The 21,703-nt window shown below is 40.6% G+C and overlaps 1 protein-coding gene across 4 annotated transcripts in view; it reads right to left on the bottom strand.

The window, feature by feature from the left end:
- Positions 1-2,499, bottom strand: part of LOC126202941 (zinc finger protein swm) — a 250,253-nt gene extending 247,754 nt beyond the window's left edge. For all 4 annotated transcript variants that reach the window (XM_049937040.1, XM_049937041.1, XM_049937042.1 and 1 more), the window contains exon 1: positions 2,335-2,499. In XM_049937040.1, the coding sequence (XP_049792997.1) occupies positions 2,335-2,393 (59 nt within the window). In that variant the 5' untranslated portion in view covers positions 2,394-2,499. The remainder of the gene's footprint in view (positions 1-2,334) is intronic.
- Positions 2,500-21,703: the final 19,204 nt, after the last annotated feature.

Below are 21,703 nucleotides of genomic sequence, written 5' to 3'. Positions count from 1 at the left end.
AACAAATGCCTTATCCCAGAGGCAGCTGGGAAAGAGGCACATTTTTCACTCTTCCTCAACATAAAGGAATTTCTGCCTCACAAACTTTGACTTTTGTGTGTGTGTGTGTGTGTGTGTGTGTGTGTGTGTGTGTGTGTGTGTGTGTGTGAGGGGGGAGGGAGGTACATGCAGGCTCTGACAATGAGCAAGTTAACACCTTTTGTAAGTGGTCATTTGGACTGCTTCTACATGAAGCTTGTTTTGCGTTGGAGGTGTATAGGATACTTTCAGTTACTGAGAGGTGACAACAGATGCAATGCATTTCATGAGATGAAATTGCTACCACTGATTATTCTTTGCAGGTTACTCGTGGTTTCCTTAAATCTTCAGTGGCGCAGCTTACACTCTGTTGGTGGTTCTCTCTCTCTCTCTCTCTTTTTTGGAGGGGGGGTGATTATGATGATGATGAAGTGCCCAACTTTTGTAGAGTAGCCTAATTCAAGGTCTACGGTAGATTAAATGAAGACAGTGCCTTTGTGAGTTGTCAAGCCAATGAATGCTGTATGACAAGAAACTAGTAACTGGAACGAAGGTTGTAGTGACAAATTCATGTGGCTCCCTGATTGGGGTTTAGGACAGACTGGACACTGATAAATGGGTTGTGATATGATAAAATAAAAGGCTGCCTGCATTTACCAAGTAGTTCAAGTTATTTTTCATACGATAGTAATCACATTGCAAGGCATTGTCATTTCAGATTTACATCACACAAAAATTTATTTTTATCATTACCACTGTTTTTTTCTGAATCCTTGAACATTTCACCTGTATACTGATGTAAGGACTGGACAACATTCCTTCCAGTCACTCTTATAAAATGTGTCATTTGGCCATTGTTTTCCCACTGGTTAGTTACCACCAGCTGCTGACAAATACCATATCTCATGGCAAGTGCTGTCAACACTGCTGGACTCTTCTCACATTACTCGGTGATTAAGTGGTTACACTACTTAAAATGGGAATGCAGCAGTTTGTATTGACATGGAAGTTAACAACAGAAGGTAGTTAAATTACAAATTACACTCAGCAGAATGTAAAGGGAGAAGCCTAAAGGAGATGAAAGACAATGAAATGATTGACTAGTGTAAGTTGGGAGAGATGGGTGTTAAAAACCCAGAGTGTACCCGCACCTCCTACCTGCAACCTTCTGGTGAACTGGTACTGGGAAGAAAAAATTCATATTTTGTGATAATGCAGGCTCTACAGTCAAAGAACGCACTCTGTGACAGAGGTATCACAAGATACCTACTTAAGGCAAATCAGGCTTCAAACTTTTGCTATGACTCTGAAACACTGCTAGATTTTTAAGAGAGGATAAAGCAAGAGAAAACCATTTCCATGTTGGTACACTGGAATAAATCACACAAATTTTCAATAACTCCTTTATTTTAATATTAAGCCTACATGCTATAAAATAATTTTAGAAAGTCTAAGCAAAAAGCTTGTTAGAAGCAGTACTACAGAAGGTGAAATGAATATTAAACAAAAATCAGCAAAGCATAGTTCAATTTTGAATTGAATCCCCCACTCCTCAATCCCCCATTCCAGATCAACAGAACCTAAATGCTGATGTCACTAGAGCTAGGACACTCGTAGACGTCCTGTTTACTTCAGAGAGAGAATCCATGCAAATGCAATAACAACACTCCATTCACAAAGGAAGTTCATAAATTAAAAATAGCATTTGTTGGAACTGCAGGTTTTCGCTATACAGTGAAAAATATCACTGTGGATGAAATCCTCTAAACATGACATTCATATTACTGAGCATGAACCAATTCCCACTAGACAGAACAACACAACTTGTTTGCAAATAGCAGTATTTGGTCAGACAACATTCAAGTGTGTTTAACTGGATGTACGAGTTTAGAACTATTTGGAAACCTATCACATTAGGTGTTAATAAATTTCGACTCATAATTCAGTGACGTTTAATACACGGGGAAAGTCATAGTGACACAGGCTGTTTTCTCATAAATGAATGTCGTATAGAAAATTAACGTTGAAATTAATTCATCATAGTTCTTATGTGCAAACAAAACAGATGTCGATATTTGGAGCCAATCATCGGGATCTCTAACTACTGTCGGCTTTCTCGGTTGATTTCCTGACTAAAGTAAAACACTGAAATCCCACCATTATGCATACGATAAGGTCGAGAAAATGTCATTATTGCAGGGCTAGACATTCAAACACGCAGAATGTTCGAGTAGACAAAAACCTTTATTAAACGCATAAAACTTCATAAATTTCATCCATTAATTGTGCAACGTTTGCAATCTTTGGCCTACTTACAAAGGTTCCAGTACGGCCGAAAGCCAGCTTTTAAATGACTCTTGATCTTCTATAATCATTGTTTATTTTATACAACTTTTGCATTTACTTAGAACACAAAATGAGACACTCTCGTATACTTTAATTCTTTTACATTACTCCAACGTTCACTCTTCTAAACAAATGTTTACCACACGCACAGATACACAAAGATAAAATGTATAAAGATAAATTCGTGTCAAAGAGTTCCTAGACAACACAGTTATGAAAATATAACAATATTTATGGACATGGAGATAGGTAAGATTTAAAATTTTGACAGCATAATTTTATACATAATACTACGTATATAGAGGCAAACTTCCCAGCTATTTGTAAAGTACACACATAATTTTTTTCTTAATTTAAATATTTGTGTTCGCTTGTGAAGCATTTACTCATTTCATTGTAATAACAGATACATCACCATAATAACATCAGCATTGTTTTTAGCCTAGTTAAATCCTAATGTTTTTTATAGGGAAGCACTGATCGTTAAATCTTGATATTTCCAGCACACAAGCAGTCAATATCAGTTTTTTATTTTTTCTATTGGCTGCAATTTAAGCTGCGTTTACACCGAATTCAAAAACACATTTATGTTCACAACATTGTTTGCAACCACAATCGTTGTTCGTATCTCCGTCTTCGCTAAGGACTAGCAAATCCGCATACGTCTTCGCATCGTCTGCTGCGCTGAACTACATCTGTATCTATATCTATACTCTGCAAAAAAACCGTGAGGTGCGTGGCAGAGGATACTTCTCATTGTACTAGTTATTAGGGTTTCTTCCTGTTCCAATCGCGTACGGAGCGCGGTAAAAATGATTGTCTGAACGTCTCTGTGCGTGCAGCAATTATTCTCGTATTATCATCACGATTCCTATGTGAGCAATACTTAGGGGACTGTAGAATATTCCTAAAGTCAGCATTTAATGCCGGCTCTGGAAACTTTATTAATAGACTTTCTCGGGATAGTTTACGTCTATCTTACAGAGTTCTTCAGTTCAGTTCCTCCAGTAACTCTGTGACACTTTCCCTGGATTGTGACAATTTGTGCTGCCCTTTTCTGTATGTGTTCAATGTCCCCCGTTATTCCTAACTGGTATGGGTCCTACACACTTGAGCAGTATTCTATTACTGGTCGCACGAACGATTTGTAAGCAATCTTCTTTGTAGACTGATTGCTCTTCTCTAGTATTCTACCAATAAACCAAAGTCTACCAGCTGCTTTAAGCATGACTGAGCCAATGTGATCATTCCACTTCTTACCCTATAAAATTTTACACCCTAGTAATTGTAGTATGAGTCGGCCAATTCCAGCTGTGACTCATTGATATTACAGTCATAAGATACTGCGGTTTTTCGTTTTGTTAGGTGCAAAACTGTTCATTTCTGAACATTTAGAGCCAGTTGCCAATCTCTGCACCTCTTTGAAATTTTATCAAGATCTGACTGAGTATTTATGCAGCTTCTTCCATATAGTACTTCATTACAGATAACTGCAATATCTGCAAAAAGCCTGACTTTATTATTAATATTGTCTACAAGGTCGTTAATATACGATACAAACAGCAAGCATCCCAACACACTTCCCCAGGGAAACACCCAAAGTTACTATTGCATCTAACGATGACTCTCCATCCAAGATAATGTGCTGTGTGCTCCCTACAAAAAGGCCTTAATCCAGTCACAAATTTCATTTGATGCACCATATGATCATACTTCTGACAACAACCGTAGATGCCGTACTGAGTTAAATGCTTTTCGGAAAACAAGGGATACTGCATGTTCCTGACTGGCTCGATCCAAAGCGTTCTGGATGACGTGAGAAACGTGCGAGTTGGGTTTCATATGATCAATGTTTTCTAAATCCCTGCTGGTTGACACTGAGGAGGTCATTCTTTTCAAGACACTTCATTATTTTTGAGCTCAGAATATGTTCTTATTCTACAACAAATCGATGTCAAAGATAATTTCTACTACCCTTCTTTTAGATGGGTGTGACCAGTGCCTTTTTCCAAGATCTGGGTACGGTTTATTGTTCGAGAAATCTACAATAAATTATAGTAGGTAGATGAGCCAACTCAGCTGCAAGTCCAGTATAGAATCTGACAAGGATTCCATTGGGACCTGGAGATTTGCTCTGTTTTAACGATTTCAGCTGTTACTCAACACCACTTACACCAATGCTTATTTCATTCATCTTTTCAGTGGTAGAAGGACTAAATTGGGGCCATTCTCCTGCGTTTTCCTTTGTAAAGGAACATTTGAAAATTGAGTTAAGCATTTTAGCTTCCTTTGCTACCCCCAGTTTCAGTTCCTGTCTCATTCGCAAGGTACTGAACACTAACTTTGGTGTCACTAACAGCCTTTATATATGACCATAATTTCTTTGGGTTCTGTGAAAGATTACGTGACAATATTTGCTGCGGTAGTCACTGAAGGCATCATGCATTGTTCTCTCGACAGTGAAACACGTTTCATTTTTCATCTCTCTATCTATAGCGCTCCACTTTGTTTTACACCTATTGTACAGTAATCTCTGTTTCTTTGGAAGTTGCTTTAAAGTGACTGTATACCATGGAGGTTCCCTCCCATTATGAACTGTTCTACTGGGAACATACCTATCCAGTTCATGTCCAATTATTCTTTTAAACGTGAGCCAGAGTTCCTCTGCTTGCTCCTACCCTGCACTGAAACTTTCAGGTTCCTCATTGAGATATGACACTACTAACTTTTTTATCTAGTTTGTTTAACATCTGCATCTTTCTGTTTGTTTTAGTTGTCCTTTGTACTTTTGGAATTATTGTTGTCACACCACGTCCTGGTCGCTGATACCAGTTTCGATGTCGTCATACTCAAAAACGTCAGGTCGATTTGTTGCCTTTAGATTCAATATATTTCCACCACGAGAGAGGTTTCTAACTATCTGTTCTAGGTAGTTTACAGAAAAGACATTTAGTAAAGTTTGTCTTGTTGTCTTATCTCACCGACCACTAACAGAACTGTAATTTTCCCAATTAAATGTTGGATGATTACAGTCTCCACCGATGATTACGGTGTGATTGGGGAAAAAACGCACAAGTGAACTGAGGGTTTCTATAAAGTTTTCAGTTACATCACGAGATGAGTCTGGTGGGTAACAGAAGGATCCAATTATCATTTTTGCAAACCCCTGATACGGAGTCTTGCCCAAAGAGTTTCACATGCACCTTCAGTTTCTACCACAGTGGATTTGAGATCCTTGTCTACTGCGACAAATACACCATCTCCATCTGCCCATCCTTTGATACACACTTAAATTTCCCCAAAAATCTCACTGCTGTTAAATTCACTTTTCAATCAGCTTTCTGTACCTAGTATTATGTGAGCTTCACTGCTTTTCATGAACATTGCAAATTATGTCACTTTGTCGTTAATCCTTTGACGGTTTACCATTAGGATTTTAATACTCTCACCTGTGGAAATCATTTCTTTCGATCATACACAGATACTTCTGAGTTTCCTACAGTTATCGTTGTCTGAATTGGATGGAGAGTCGCCTAATCTAAAAGCCCCTGTGTGCACCCCACACACAGTCAGCTACCTGAGTAACAGCCTCTGATGCACACCTGACCTACAGTTCTCAACCCAATGGACAAGTCCAGATATTCACAGCCTAGCTTGTCACAGAACATTGAAGACTTAACAATGCTGCCAATTGTGAGCTTCGTTGAAATTCCATGCGGAAGGCTGGCCTTCTCCACCATCTCTACCACTCTCTGGAGTGACACATGGATGACCTCGGAGCCCAGAAGACAGGCATCATTTGTTCCAATGTGAGGCACAATCTGCAGTTTGTTGCACTCTTTTCCCTCAATGGGTGCTAGAATAGTTCTTCAACATGCTGAATGTGGCCCCCAGGCAATCTCATTGTGTGCAGCTGGTGTCCTTTCCTGTCCCTTGCTGCCATTTCCCTAAGGGATACCATTGTTCTCTGTACGTTTGAACTGCCGACGATTATTAGACCCCTACCTATACTTTCGTGTTTGCTTCCTCCGGACACCAGACAAAACCGGTTTCCGGGAAACAGGTGAAGTGAGTTCCATTGGCTCACTTTCAGTTTCAGTTAAAGACAGCACCTCAGACTTGTTGGGTAGGAGGATCGGTACAACACCCTGAGTCCTCCCTCCATATCCACCCTGTAGAGGACGCCTAGATCTACCATCGACACGCCACTGGCATCAAGTGGAGGGTAACGATAGATCCTGTACTTTCTGCAGAGGAGACAGGATCCACAGGAGAGGACAGTACCTGAGGGACCTCTGGTAAAGTTACCACAGGTACACGACTCTCAGGACCGCTTCCAACACACTGATTCTCAGCAGTTGTCAATCGTTTGACAGTAGTCAGGGTAATTTCCAGCTGCTTACGATATTCAATCAATTCATCCATGTTTAAAAACAGCGTTCACAATGGTGTTGCAGTTTGTCTGGTGCAGTGTATTACAAGGGAATGAACATATAACTTTGCACTAACCCCACTGATTTTCGTTTAACCTGTTGAGCTGAAAAGTTGCTAATTCCCTATAAGAACTGAAGCGCTACACAAAAACGAGATTTCTTGTAATGCAACGCAAAAACCTGTGATAAAAATTATCAGTTTCCTAATTTTGTTGCTATAGGCCTAGTTGTTAGCAAACTCGAAAACAGAGTTAATTTACAATTCATGCAGATAATATATAGGGTTACTCCTCTTTGAGGAGAAAGTAGGTGTAATACAATATGTTAGTCTAGCTTCAATATTATAAATACGCCTCAGTTTGCGAATCTGCTACAGTAACTAAATCACAAACGTGATTTGCTTCAAATTGCTCGTAGATTATGAAAACGACAATGATCGCTTCCGAAAATTCTCAGAAATGCACGTTTATTTGCGTTGATATACAATGAGATTCGCGGATGATGTATTCTTTGGCTGAACTGAACAATTACAAATTCCAATTTGCTGCGAAATAAATTACGTATCCTAAACACTCGTACCGGAAACTAACGAAAATATAGTATTGCAAGCTTCCGAAAATTCTCAAACTAACCTATTTCTCATGTAATATTACAATACAGTAAGAGAACGATTGTTTTGAACGAAGATAGGACTACTGTTCTGAAAATGTTTTTAAAGAGAACAGTTTAGTTTAAGCCACAATTGACGATAACAGTGCTAGTTTATCGCGGCAATCGCGAATGTTCGATATTTCACAATATATCACAATACAATCGGGTATTGATACAATCAGTGAAAAACTATGCAGAAGCGACGCGATCAGTAAAATATGCGAATCTAGAACTATAATCGGCACACGATCGTCTACACGCGGTCTCGCACAAGGGAAAATTCCTAAGTGCGTTCTGACGGATTTTTCACTTAACTGAGTCTGTGCACACTTCTACACTGGCGTGTCGAAGAAGAACACTGCAGCGTAAGCTTGATCAAAATCGCTAAAATGCAGTGGGCAGGAACTTCGTACTGATGAACGATAATGCTCAACTTCATAGAGCACGGTTGGATGTGTTTTCCTGGAAATGGAAGATATTGCAACCATGGTGGGGCCAGCTCACTCTACCGATCTGAATCCCATCGAGCATGTTTGGGATGCACGGGGAGATGGATTGCATCACATCAGTTTTCACGAACCATTCTCCAAGACTTGTGAGCAGCTGTGCAGGAGGAACGGATGTTATTGCCTCAACATGAGATTGATGACATCATTCACAGCATGCCCTGTCGGTTTCATGCTTGTACTGCTGCCAGAGATGGTCACACTTCATACTGAGCACATCAACATGTAGTCAGAAAGTGTCTGCAAATCTGTTAAGTTGGAAAAAGCCAAGGACATTTTTGTCTACCGTTATGCATGTTGCATTTGTGTACATTCTGTATTCTTGTCATTGCTTTTATTTTATTATCACCTGTGTATTCTGTTTTGTGCCAAAATAAACGCAACCTTACAGAATCTTCGTTTGTTGCTTTAATTTTGGTCAACACTGTAGTAATAGATTTCAAGAATGTAAGAAAAAGATATATCGCTACTTACCATAAAGGTGACACATGAAGCTGCGGACAGGTACAATTAAAATACACTTACACATTATAGAAAATTTTGAATTTTAGTTTACGGCCACTACCTTCATCAGGAAAAGAAATACGTACACATTCATTCATACAAGCAAGTACACGTCACGCACAAATGACCACCATCACCGGCAACTCGAACCAGAATGCCAATGAATTTCATGTGTTTGTGTGTGTTTTTTTTAATTTTTTTATTTTATTATTGTGCTTTGATTTTGTTGAAAATTGCAAATATTCCATAACGGCTTGGATAATTTTTTCATTTAGTATTCTGCCACGCGCAAGGTCAGATAGCCTACCTGAAACCGAAAAACTATTTAGTTTTTACAATAACAGAATGGAGCCTATCACCCACACTATATATAAATAAGAACACAAGGCGACGAATTTCCACTAAACAACTTTTGATGTGAAAATGTCATCAATAAAGAAGAAGAAAAAACAGTTGTTTAGGAAGTTATTAGTTGTGTAAGGAGGAAACCCACACCAGAGAAAGTAAACAAGCTCTATTTATTCCCTTATAAATATTGTTTGACGTGTTTGTATGTATTTCAGAATGGATACGAATCAGGGACCGTCTGATCAACTTACCATGCATGTTGCGATCTAGCTGGCTGGCGTACGAAATGTGACACTGTTGTACAAGAAAATTCTTAATTCTTTATCCACTCATGTACAGGAAGGTAAATCTTGCCGATGGAGAATACAGCTTTGAGAAGTTTTACTTTCTGGTAGAAGTATCCATAAAAAGAATTGAGAGGACAATTACTCCATTACTAAGAACTATTTATATAAAGAAAGGAAAAAGATGCAGTCTAGGAGTAAGTGCAATGTCATTGTAGAATGTAGCGCCTCTGGTGGCTGGCGCCAAAATTTGTTTTTGACTTCATGATGTAAATAAATATTTGTGTCACACCAGAACACTGCGCTATACGCTTGTCAGCCCCCATTGAGGAAGTGCAGCATTGTCTAAGGCCCACCACACACGTTCCGGCATGCCGGTCAGGTAACCCTACACAGGTATACCAGAAAGAAATACCTGTGCAGGCTGGAGCACACGCACGCTGCGGTAAACAGGAAGATTTTAACTCAGTTAGTTGATAAATGGCAAGCAGGCAAGAAGACAACGAGGCTGCATTAGTCGGTTTGTTAGTGACCATGAAGTGTAAAAGGAAGCAAAAACGAAAAACTTGGTGTAAAGAGTGGTTAAAAGAGAAATAAATACACTCATAGGAGATTAGCAAGAGAGTTATGTTCAGATCCCTCAGATTACCGTAATGATTTGCAGATGAATGAAGACGTTTACCAAAAACATTTGTCACTTGTGACACCTTTAATACAAAGGAAAAATACAGTTATGAGAACTTCTGTTTCTGTCCACAAAAGATTGACAGCTACTCTGAGGTTTCTTGCAATGGGTTGACTGTATGAATGTCTCAAATATTCTACTGTAATATCACCCCAATCTCTTGGCAAAATACTTCCAGAGAAATGTGACTCCATCAACAATGTGCTGAAAGGAGTGTATCTTCAGGTATGTATAATAAATACATTTTTGAATTTTTTATTCTTAGTAAATTTTCACAATTCAAAGACAGAATTTTAACTGAGGCATAATAATGAGTATTGCATGAAATTAGAAAAATAATTGAAAATTTGGTAGTATTCGTCAGTTAAGACCATAGAAAAATTAAAAATGCCTCAAAAATCAAATATTATTAAAGGTAGCTATGTAAGTAGCTCCTGAATGTCGAAGTGGTAGTTCTTGATTGGTTACAACTCTTACAGGCGCTGTTTGTTGTGTAAACTGATCACATGAAGCAGTTGCAGTAGGACTTGGTGAGCTGGTACTTGAGCTGGGACTGCTTAGATATTCATAGTTGTATGAACTCGTTGGCGTCCTCATTCTCATTGCAATAAATTTTCCCAACAGATCATATCTGCCATCTTGGAGTGAAGGCCTTTTAAAATGATCTCTCACTGACAGCAGGACACCATTGGCCAATTCCACACTTTTCATTTTTTTTTGCGAAATTAGGTCCTGATATCGTGAGTTCTTTGGAATTTTGAAGACTCTGGTTTTTATCTGAAGGTTCTTCACTGCTGGGTGTTCGTGGGGCAGCAACCTCGATTCCATCCTGAAGGAAGCCTATTATTAGACCTTAAAAGTCATTTACCCTGGTGTTATTATTTACTTCAGGAATATAATTTAAAATATAACAAAACTATAAGATAAAAATAACACAAACCTTCTTAAAAATTATTAAACAAATAGTTTTACTGTAATATTTTAAAATTCTATTTCTTATTTTCTTTATAACACAACTTTTTAAACAAGCTTAGGTTTTGTGTTATTTTAAATGTCAATTTATAAAGCATGTTGCGATCCTTATCGGTATACATCGACAGTTTGAAAAAATATTATTAATTTGCTGTTGTTGCAGTTTCCTCACACTGCCGAGAAATAGAAAGTGATTACTAAAACATTTGAAGACAGATAGATCAGAAACATATAGACATAGCTCCCCCAGCAAATTCCGGATCTTTTTTCTTCAAGAACAAAGTCAGACACAGTACCGTACTTCTTGCAACAGTGAATGCTAACTATCGTTTCCTTTTAGTGAATTTTAGAATTAATTGACATGTTTCTGATGGAGGCGTTCTTCAGAATACTAAATTTTATAAAAAAGTTAGAGAGCAATGAGCTCAATCTTCCAAAGCCATGCAATTTTACAGAAAATTTCGTAAATGTCCCTTACGTTTTTGTGGCTGATAACACTTTTCCTCTTACACTTAATATTATGAAACCTTTTCGACAAGCACAACAAGATTCAGCTAGTAAAGAAATTTACAACTACCGTATTTCAAGAGCAAGACACGTTGTCGAAAATCAATTTGGAACCAGAGAACATAATAAAAGTGGCGATGGCAACATGTGCATTACATAATTTTTTGATGGAACAACATCCAAGCTTTTACGCTCCTCCAAACAGTACCTATCAGGAGACATACCGGAGAACTACTGCCATCAGAGGTTTGGATGCCTCGGAATCTAACATGATCGCACTGAAACGTCTGAGCCACGGGAACATAACTTTTGCTGCTAAACACCTTAGAAATGGGTTCACTTCATACTTCATGAATGATGGCAAAGTTCCATGGCAAGACAATAGGGTTCTTTGAAACAAAAATATAGACTAAAAGAAGAAGTTTGGCCTCAATAAGTTAATAATTCATATAATGCAAAACATTTTGCACTAATTAATAGAAAACGTGGACTCCAAATATAAACTTTCCATTAGTAAAAATGTAGTTAAATTAAATTAAATGAGTGTTATAAATAATCTGAGTACTTACTTCATCGATTTCACATCCATTCTCGTCATCCAGGTTTGACACAGACGCACCAGAAGTATCTTGATCGCCAAGAAAATCGAGCAAATTTAAGTACCACAATTTTGATGTGCAGACATTGTCACTTGAAGCTCCGGATAATTGACATGTCACGTTTGTTCTTCTCTTTACGTACATTACTTCTTAAATTATTATTTTTTTAACTACAGATTGCTTTGTAGCGTCAGGTTCTAACTCCTTCAGTTTAATAACAAGTCTTTCATAGGTTGCATCTCTCTTTTCATGGTTGTGATACTCTTTACTTTTCACCTGCCAAAGACAAGGTTCCAACCTATACATTTAAATAAACTCTTCTATCACTTGACACTTGGTTCCGTTTTCGATTTGACATGTTGATCACAAGAGCTGAGCACTACCGTGCGTGTAGTCACTAGTTAACACTATTGTACACGTAAATACAAAGACAAACGATGCTCTCTACTCAGGGAGCTAGCCCCACCTAACCAAAAACATGTACAGGCTTGCCGGAGTGACTCTCTCTCTCTCTCTCTCTCTCTCTCTCTCTCTCTCTCACACACACACACACACACACACACACACACACAGGTTTACACGCCTGAGCAGGTAGGAAGAATTGAATTTTGATTCTTCTCTGGTCACCTGTGCAGGTTTTTACGCCTGTACAGTTTTGCCTGTAGTGGCTGGCACACACACTCCGGTTTACCAGTACAGGTGACCTGTACAGTTTTACCATTGGTACAAAGCATGATGTTCCTGCACATGTCTAGATCCTGATGTATCATGCTGTGTCTTGATGCTTGCTGGGGAGGAATGAGAGAAATATGTTTCCTCAATTAATTAATAAGGTCACATCCCTCATGGTGGGCAGCTATAGGGGATGTGCATCCACAGACTCTCCTGGTAGGTGTAATGCTTCACCTATACTAATTTGGTTGGTGAAGAATCTAAATCGGGTTTGTAGGTATTTCTCAGACCAAGTAAAACCATCTTCACGGCGGTGGTCCAAACCATATTCTAGCACTTGTGGACTGCCTTCAGAGAATGGTGCCAGCATTCTATCACCCTGTTACTGGCTGGGTTGCAGCTTGTGGTCTTGTGGCGTACTTTGCCACGGAATTTAGTAAGCTGGGAAACAGGTCAGACTCGAATTGGTGTTGGCAGTTCATTGTGACTTGCAGAGGACAGCCAAAATGGGATATCCACGTGAAAACGAAGGTGGAAGCTGAAGTCTCTGCCAAAATATAATCTACCAGCGCTGCTTCCAGGCAGCAGGTGAAGCGATCAATCATTGTCAATAGGTAATGTTGGCCATTGGATGGAGGTAAAGGGCCTACAACAACTCTATGTACGTGTACGAAGTGAGCAGTCATATCTTGAAAGTCTCCCACTGGTGTGTGCACACAGCAGTTCACCTTGCTGCATTGGCATGAGATGCACTTTGGTGTCCATTTCGGCAGCATTTTCGGTTGCCCGGCCACACAGATCGGCGTGAGACTAGACGAGTTGCCAGTCAGACTCCAGGATGACATGAGTAGCATGATTATAACTATAAAACCTTACTTGACTTTTTAGAGGACAAGGATGATTTGGAATCTGTTATATCATTGACATCGGAATTTGTTAAAAATTACGAGTTGAACTACCCATTTCCTTTATTTTCAAGTTTCCTCGCAAAGATCTCTGCAGACGAGATAAGTTTCTAGTTATTGAGTGATTTGCAGCACATCCCACCTAGCTAAAATTCTGGGTTTCTAGAGAAATTATTTCCACTCTTTACATTCGGAATTATACTATGCAAGCGACCGTTAGCATACTGCTATGTGATTGATATCGAGACCTAACGTGTAAACGGTATGATATTCTGGCAAACCATGTGCAAATACATATATTCACGTAATCCCAGAGTCTGGAGATGATCGCAACTCGTTGCAGGAACCACAGTAGCAAGCAAACCAGATCGGAAACAGTACCATCAACGGACGTCTTTGTGCCAGGGGAACCAACCCAGTCTTTGTACACCAGTTTGGAGAGTGAATGCTGTCCATGGAGGGCGTTCTGATCACGTGTCAGACCAGGGGCAGTTGCCTCGTGAAAGTTGGCCACAGTGGATGACCAACTGACCTCGCAGGAAATACCTAGTGCTGCGACATAAATGGTGCATGTGCTTATATCTTTTTGGGATCTGACATTCTTCGCGGTGTATGTACGAGTGTGTGGTGGTCGATAGCTATATGATGGATGCAGAAGTGATGATTTTGTATGGTGCAGGATACAAACTGTGTTTTGCTACATCGATATGATATGGTGGTATAATCGTTTGTAGTGATATAGCTTGGTTGGAGATCGGTTTCACGCCGAAAAATTCAAGCTTCCTTCGACAGTACCAGAGCAGTGTAATTGAGGAAGTGTCTTTGGCGATAGTTTGCGTATTTCATGATCTGTAGACCACTTTTGCAGGGTTTAACTGTCAGTGCAATATGACTGCTGTATGTTTTTTTCGATCCGTACGAAGTAGTTTTGCCGCTGAAAGTCTCATAATTTGTCCATCTGTAGAAAGTGGTGGACAGTGCACCCCCACCGGCAGCAGCAGTTTGGCGGGTAAACTCAGAAATTTAGTAAGAACCAATCAGAATGCTCCATTTGCAGGAAGTTCCATAACATCAGAGAATCACAGGACATCCTTTGTGCGGGGCATGGGAGCCTCTACCGACTGGTTCGAGCAAAAGAGGGGCAGGGTATCTACAGAAAGTTCTGTGGCGTCTGAGAGACACATATTGTTTTCTTTGTTCGAGTGTTCCATGACAAGTCCATGCAGACTGTCCTCTCTTTCAGATTGGCGGGATGCTGTCTTTCACCCACCGTTGTGGCCTTAGAGTATCTCCAGAGCTGCAGTTGTAGTACATGGATAAATAATTCATCGACAATTCCATCTATTTTTCTCATCTGTAGGACAGTGCTTCATATTCTGATTGAGTTTTTTCCCCACGATCTGTTGTGGGATCGAAATATGCTATGAAGTTTTAGATATGTAATTGTTCTGAATTTCCCTTCTTTGCTTAGACATCAGTGTGCTTCGAGAATTGAAGGAAATAAAAAATAAGACATGGGAAGGCTGTGGAACTTCCCACAGAAGCGCGCGAAGTGTCCCAGGAAGGAAGGCTGTGAGGTTCCACAAGTGTGCCGCAATCTTTTTAGAATCTGTGTTCAAGTAAGGCGGTATACATCTTAAAATTGAAGCAAACTACTGTTCAGTGATCTTTTTGAAAGTGTATTTAGAGACACGTTCAATTGGATTTAATAACTCCTGAAGCAGCTCGTGCTCAGAGACCAGGGAAAAATGTGGTATTTATCACAAGAGCGAGCGAAGTGTCTCAGGGAGGTTTCACAAGTGTGCCGCAATGTCTTTTCAGAATCAGTGTTCAAGTGTCGTGTGGTATTCCTTGGAATAAAACGCCTAGTTACATTGAAAATCGTTAAATATTCTTGTGTCATCTACAAAGCTCTCTCTCTCTCTCTTTGTGCAATAGTATATTTAGTTCCTGTGACATCTTAAAGATATGTATGTGGCGATATTCCGCAAATTGCTTAAAAACCAGATGTAATAACTCCTGAAGCAATTCGTGTTCAAACGACAAGGGTATCTGTGTGTCAGGAGTGATGTGGAAGGCTGTGGGTATTTCCAGCATGACAGTAAGCGATTTGCATGAGGCCACCCTGTAGCTGCGTGAAGAGTTTGACAGAGCACTGAAAGACCTGAGTCGAAACAAGGCCCCGGGAGTAGACAACATTCCATTAGAACTACTGATGGCCTTGGGAGAGCCAGTCATGACAAAACTCTACCATCTGGTGAGCAAGATGTATGAGACAGGCGAAATACCCACAGACTTCAAGAAGAATATAATAATTCCAATCCCAAAGAAAGCAGGTGTTGACAGATGTGAAAATTACCGAACTATCAGTTTAATAAGTCACAGCTGCAAAATACTAACGCGAATTCTTTACAGATGAATGGAAAAACTGGTAGAAGCGGACCTCGGGGAAGATCAGTTTGGATTCCGTAGAAATGTTGGAACACGTGAGGCAATACTAACCTTACGACTTATCTTAGAAGAAAGATTAAGAAAAGGCTAACCTACGTTTCTAGCATTTGTAGACTTAGAGAAAGCTTTTGACAACGTTAACTGGAATACTCTCTTTCAAATTCTGAAGGTGGCAGGGGTAAAATACAGGGAGCGAAAGGCTATTTACAATTTGTACAGAAACCAGATGGCAGTTATAAGAGTCGAGGGACATGAAAGGGAAGCAGTGGTTGGGAAGGGAGTGAGACAGGGTTGTAGCCTCTCCCCAATGCTATTCAATCTGTATATTGAGCAAGCAGTAAAGGAAACAAAAGAAAAATTCGGAGTAGGTATTAAAATTCATGGAGAAGAAGTAAAAACTTTGAGGTTCGCCGATGACATTGTAATTCTGTCAGAGACAGCAAAGGACTTGGAAGAGCAGTTGAACGGAATGGACAGTGTCTTGAAAGGAGGATATAAGATGAACATCAACAAAAGCAAAACGAGGATAATGGAATGTAGTCAAATTAAATCGGGTGATGCTGAGGGGATTAGATTAGGAAATGAGACACTTAAAGTAGTAAAGGAGTTTTGCTATTTAGGGAGCAAAATGACTGATGATGGTCGGAGTAGAGAGGATATAAAATGTAGACTGGCAATGGCAAGGAAATCGTTTCTGAAGAAGAGAAATTTGTTAACATCGAGTATAGATTTAAGTGTCAGGAAGTCGTTTCTGAAAGTATTTGTATGGAGTGTAGCCATGTATGGAAGTGAAACATGGACGATAACCAGTTTGGACAAGAAGAGAATAGAAGCTTTCGAAATGTGGTGCTACAGAAGAATGCTGAAGAAAAGGTGGGTAGATCACGTAACTAATGAGAAGGTATTGAATAGGATTAGGGAGAAGAGAAGTTTGTGGCAAAACTTGACTAGAAGAAGGGATCGGTTGGTAGGACATGTTTTGAGGCATCAAGGGATCACAAATTTAGCATTGGAGGGCAGTGTGGAGGGTAAAAATCGACCAAGAGATCAATACACTAAGCAGATTCAGAAGGATGTAGGTTGCAGTAGCTACTGGGAGATGAAGGAGCTTGCACAGGATAGAGTAGCATGGAGAGCTGCATCAAACCAGTCTCAGGACTGAAGACCACAACAACAACAACACCCTGTAGCTGCCACGTGCTCGTTCAAAAATGGTTCAAATGGCTCTGAGCAATATGGGACTTATCTTCTGAGGCAATCAATCCCCTAGAACTTATAACTACTTAAACCTAACTAACCTAAGGACACAATTGTTAAGGCTTTCGTGGCCACTTGTTGACAAACTGCCAATTGGCTTCTGTCTTGGGTTCTTCGGCCGACGTTCATCTAATGATTTTTCTGACGTTTCGCCAGCACGAGTGGCTGGCATTGTCAAAGCTTCACCCTCCATTGCCGGTGGTGAACTGGAGCCGAGCTCGCGGGAGCAGACTATATGTACCTGGCGCGCCAACGTCCGAGGGCTTCTCCGCGGTCATTCCGGTGCGGTTCTCCTCTTGCTACCTGCGACGGTCGTTCGCTGCAGTACGGGAAGCCAGGATCCGTTGACCTTAAGGCTTTCCTCTATTAGATGAACGTCGGCGGAAGAACCTGAGACAGAAGCCAATTGGCAGTTTGTTAACCTAAGGACATCACATACATCCATGCCCGAGGCAGGATTCGAACCTGCGATCGTAGCGGTTGCGCGGTTCCAGACTGTAGCGCCTAGAACCGCTCGGCCACCCCGGCTGGCCCGCATGCTCGTGCTGTGAACCCTTGCGCCAGAGTGGGTAACATCTCGCGTCTTGCTCTTCGGAAGACTAACTAGACTTTTATCGAATTAACTACACATACAGCACACACATTTATCAGCATGAGTTGTGAACTGTAACTTATCCTCATCCTGCTGCGTATTGATTATTTGATGAAGCATGTTTGTCTGCTTCATATATTCACCAAATATCATTGCTTTCTAAAGATCTTGCAGGTGGCCGTGGATGCAGTCCTCAGATGCACGATTACAGTTAATATATCCATTAAACTCCTACTTTTCCAGCACAGACATCTCATCCATTGAACACGTAGTACGTAGTAAACAATTACGTCCGTCCTCTTGGGAAGCTCAACACAGACTGAGCGATATTCCCACCATTTTTCCCCAGAGCGATATCTTGGATTACGTCAGGTGGGGGGGGGGGGGGGTGAGGAAAGGAGAAGGGGAGGAAAACAGGCCAACAGCTACCTCTGGTGGTGTTGGTATTGTGAACTAGATCAGTTGGACTCTGGATCTCAAGGTGAAGTCACTGGATGGAGCTACTGTCCATGACAACTGCATGTTTCTAAACAAACAATATACCACAATGTATACAAAATAAAGATTTACATCCATTATATCCGTCAGCCCAGCACAGACCGCGACCTTTTCCCACCAATTTACAGATGGGAACGGAGGGGAGGGGAGGGGGGGAGTGGTGTTAGGTTAGTGGACGTTGCCAATTGACCTATATTTCTGCCAAAATTTGAATTTCCTTCCGTGATATCAGTGCGACGTTTCTACATCTATGGCCGCCATCTTGGATCCGCTGTATCGAATAAATCTCGCAACAATGTAGGGTGAGATGATGTCCTTGTTGCTCTACTACTGACTTAATGTGGAAATTGCCAGCCTGATACGACTTCCTGGAGCACCGAAAGAGGTACATCGTGATACAGTGCATTATATTACAGCTACCAATGACCTATCAGCATGCTGTCACCCTTGATATTTGGCCCCAGGATGCATAGCTGCAGCAAAAATGAGATTGGACAGTATGCTTTGGGAACGTGTTTTGCACCTGTCAAGTACTCCTTAATCGTTCCCACTTCACTTAGATCTAAGAGGCATGGCGCATGGCATCCGTGCAGTGATTATCGAGCCCTCAATGCCAGAACTGTACCAAGTGATACCCCATAACCCTGCTATGAGCCTATAATTATGAATTAAGTGATGTGACCTTATTCAGTGTCGTAGACTGGGGGAGGCATACACTCAGATCCCAGTATAGGAGGCAGACATGCTGAATATGGACATAACCACCCCCATTGGGTCTATTCAAGCGTCACTTCATGACTTTTGGCTTCAAAAACGTTGCACAAATTTTGAAAAGATTTGTAGACATCGTCGTATTACAAGATCCCCCCTTTTGCTTTATGTATCTGGATGACATTCTCACCAGAACATCAGCAGCATCATCTGACTGAGGTGTCTGAATGGTTAAAATAGTTCTGCATCGTTTTAAACGCTGCCAAATGCGTTTTTGTTCAAGCGCAGATTGACTCCCTGTGCCATAAGATATCATGGTCATGCTCACTACCTTTATTTGAAAAAGTTGAAGCCATCTTTCAAATCGCACAGCCAAGAACTTTTAAATAATAATGTAATTTCCTCCATGTGCTTAATTTCTATCATCGATACCTGCAGCTGAGATGGGAGAACTACTAGTGGCGGCACTCGCTGGCCCAAACAGCAACAGTAACTCGCCAGTTTCATTGATGGATAATACGACTTCCGCTTCTGAGGTAACCAAGCAGACGTACCGAATGCTGCATTACTTGTGCACCCCAAACTGAACACATACTTAGCTTTAGAGGTCAATGCGAGCCAGACAACGACAAGCATGGCGTTACAGCAACTGTTTGGTGGCACATGTCAGCCGCTATCTTTCTTCTCCAACAAAGGTATCACAGTCACAATGGAAATGGGGTGCATGTGACACAGAGCATCTGTCTATCTATGAGGCTATTAAATACTTCCAACCACAAGTAGAAGCCAGGGAGTTTACTATTTACACTGAACATAAGCAACTTATGTACACTTTCTGCCAAAACAATATCAATTGTTCACCTTGGCGGCAGAATCAACTTTTATACATAGCCCAGTTCAGCAAGGATGTTAAACACATCTCTGTGATCGACAACATAGTAGCTGACTGGGTTTTCCATGTCAGCAGCATCTCACATTCACTTGACTTTGCTCAATTTGCCAATCCACAACAGACTGACCAAGAGCTATACAATCTACTCGAAGATACATCATCAGCATTAGACCATAAATTAGTCTATGTTTCTTGAGCGGACATCAACTTACGTTGAGACATGTCGAAAGGTAAACTTCGCCTTTTATTGCCTAAAGCATTCAGAGATGTACGTTCGACAGTGTACATATTGAATGTCATCCTGGAGTCTGACTGGCAACTCGCCTAGTCTCACACCGATCTGTGTGACCCGGCATCCGAAAAGACTGCCGAAATGGACACCAAAGTGCATCACATGTCAACGCAGCAAGGTGAACTGTCATGTCCACACACCAGTGGGAGACTTTCAAGATATGACTGCTCACTTTTCACATGGACATACTGTTGTCGTAGGCCCTTTACCTCCATCCAATGGCCAACATTACCTATTGACAATGATTGATCACTTCACCTGCTGGCTAGAAGCAACGCTAGTAGATAATATTTCGGCAGAGACTTTAGCTTCCACCTTCGTTTTCACGTGGGTATCCCATTTTGGCTGTCCTCTACAAATCACAATGAACTGCCAACGCCAATTCGAGTCTGACCTGTTTCCCAGCTTACTAAATTCTGTGGCAAAGTACACCACAAGACCAAAAGCTACAACGCAGACAGTAACGGGGTGATAGAATGCTGGCACCATTCTCTGAAGACAGCCAACAGGTGCCAGAATGTGGTTTGGACCACCGCCATGAATATGGTTTTACTTGGTCTGAGAAATACCTACAAACCCGATTTAGATTCTTCACCAACCACATTAGTATAGGTGAAGCATTACACCTACCAGGAGAGTCTGTGGATGCACATTCCCTGTAGCTGACCGCCATGAGGGATGTGACTTTATTAATTAATTGAAGAAACATATTTCTCTCATTCCTTCCCAGCAAGCATCAAGACACAGCATGGTACAGTCGTGCTCAAAAGTATCCGAACGACCTGAATTGCATTTAACCTGATTCGCAAACAACCCTCATAACGCAGCTGTCTAGCAGGTCCTCTAATCGCTCCTCGGTACAGTTGTTTGACTATTGAAAATGGTTCCAACAAATCACCACTAGAAAACACTGCTCTGTTATCGCAATAACTCAAGATGTAAAGTAATACCACGATACTACAAATATTAGGGAACTCCTTATCACAGATAAGACCGTCCTTAAGGCATGTAAGCTGACATTTATTACAATAAATGACATACCTGAAATGTTACCACTCTCATTAATACATCAGATAGGTAATGCACGTAGTAAGTTCGTCGTATTCATGATTTCCTCTTCAAAGTAACATACCGTACTTATTATTTACACAAAATGACATTAAAAATTTCAGTTCTTCACGAGCTGCTAGTTGAGAATATGTATGGACTTCAAATGACACGACGAACCGTCTCGTTCTGCATATGGATTCAAACCCAGGTCATGCAGACTAAGCAAAAATTTCGTGACTGATGGAAACTAACAGTCATTCCTGACTAGGCACACCAAGAGTGATATACCTCGATTTTAGACAGTATCAGTTAGGAAATATCAACTTTAAATTACATAACCTAAACATTTTTAACGGACGCGAATTCCTACCCAGAATCTATTGTCGCTGTTAACGAACTACGAGAGATTTTAAATATTACTGCTTCACAAGTAACTTACTTGAAATTTCGTGAGGTAAAGCTTTGTGTTGGACAGGGATTCGAACCCAGAACCTGATCGGATTGTTATCGAAGCACAATCAACTGTGACA

This window comes from Schistocerca nitens, chromosome 9 (assembly GCF_023898315.1).
Source record: "Schistocerca nitens isolate TAMUIC-IGC-003100 chromosome 9, iqSchNite1.1, whole genome shotgun sequence".
Taxonomy (NCBI): domain Eukaryota; kingdom Metazoa; phylum Arthropoda; class Insecta; order Orthoptera; family Acrididae; genus Schistocerca; species Schistocerca nitens.
Note: the sequence above shows the minus strand (reverse complement) of the source record. Positions and strands in the feature narration are given on the sequence as shown.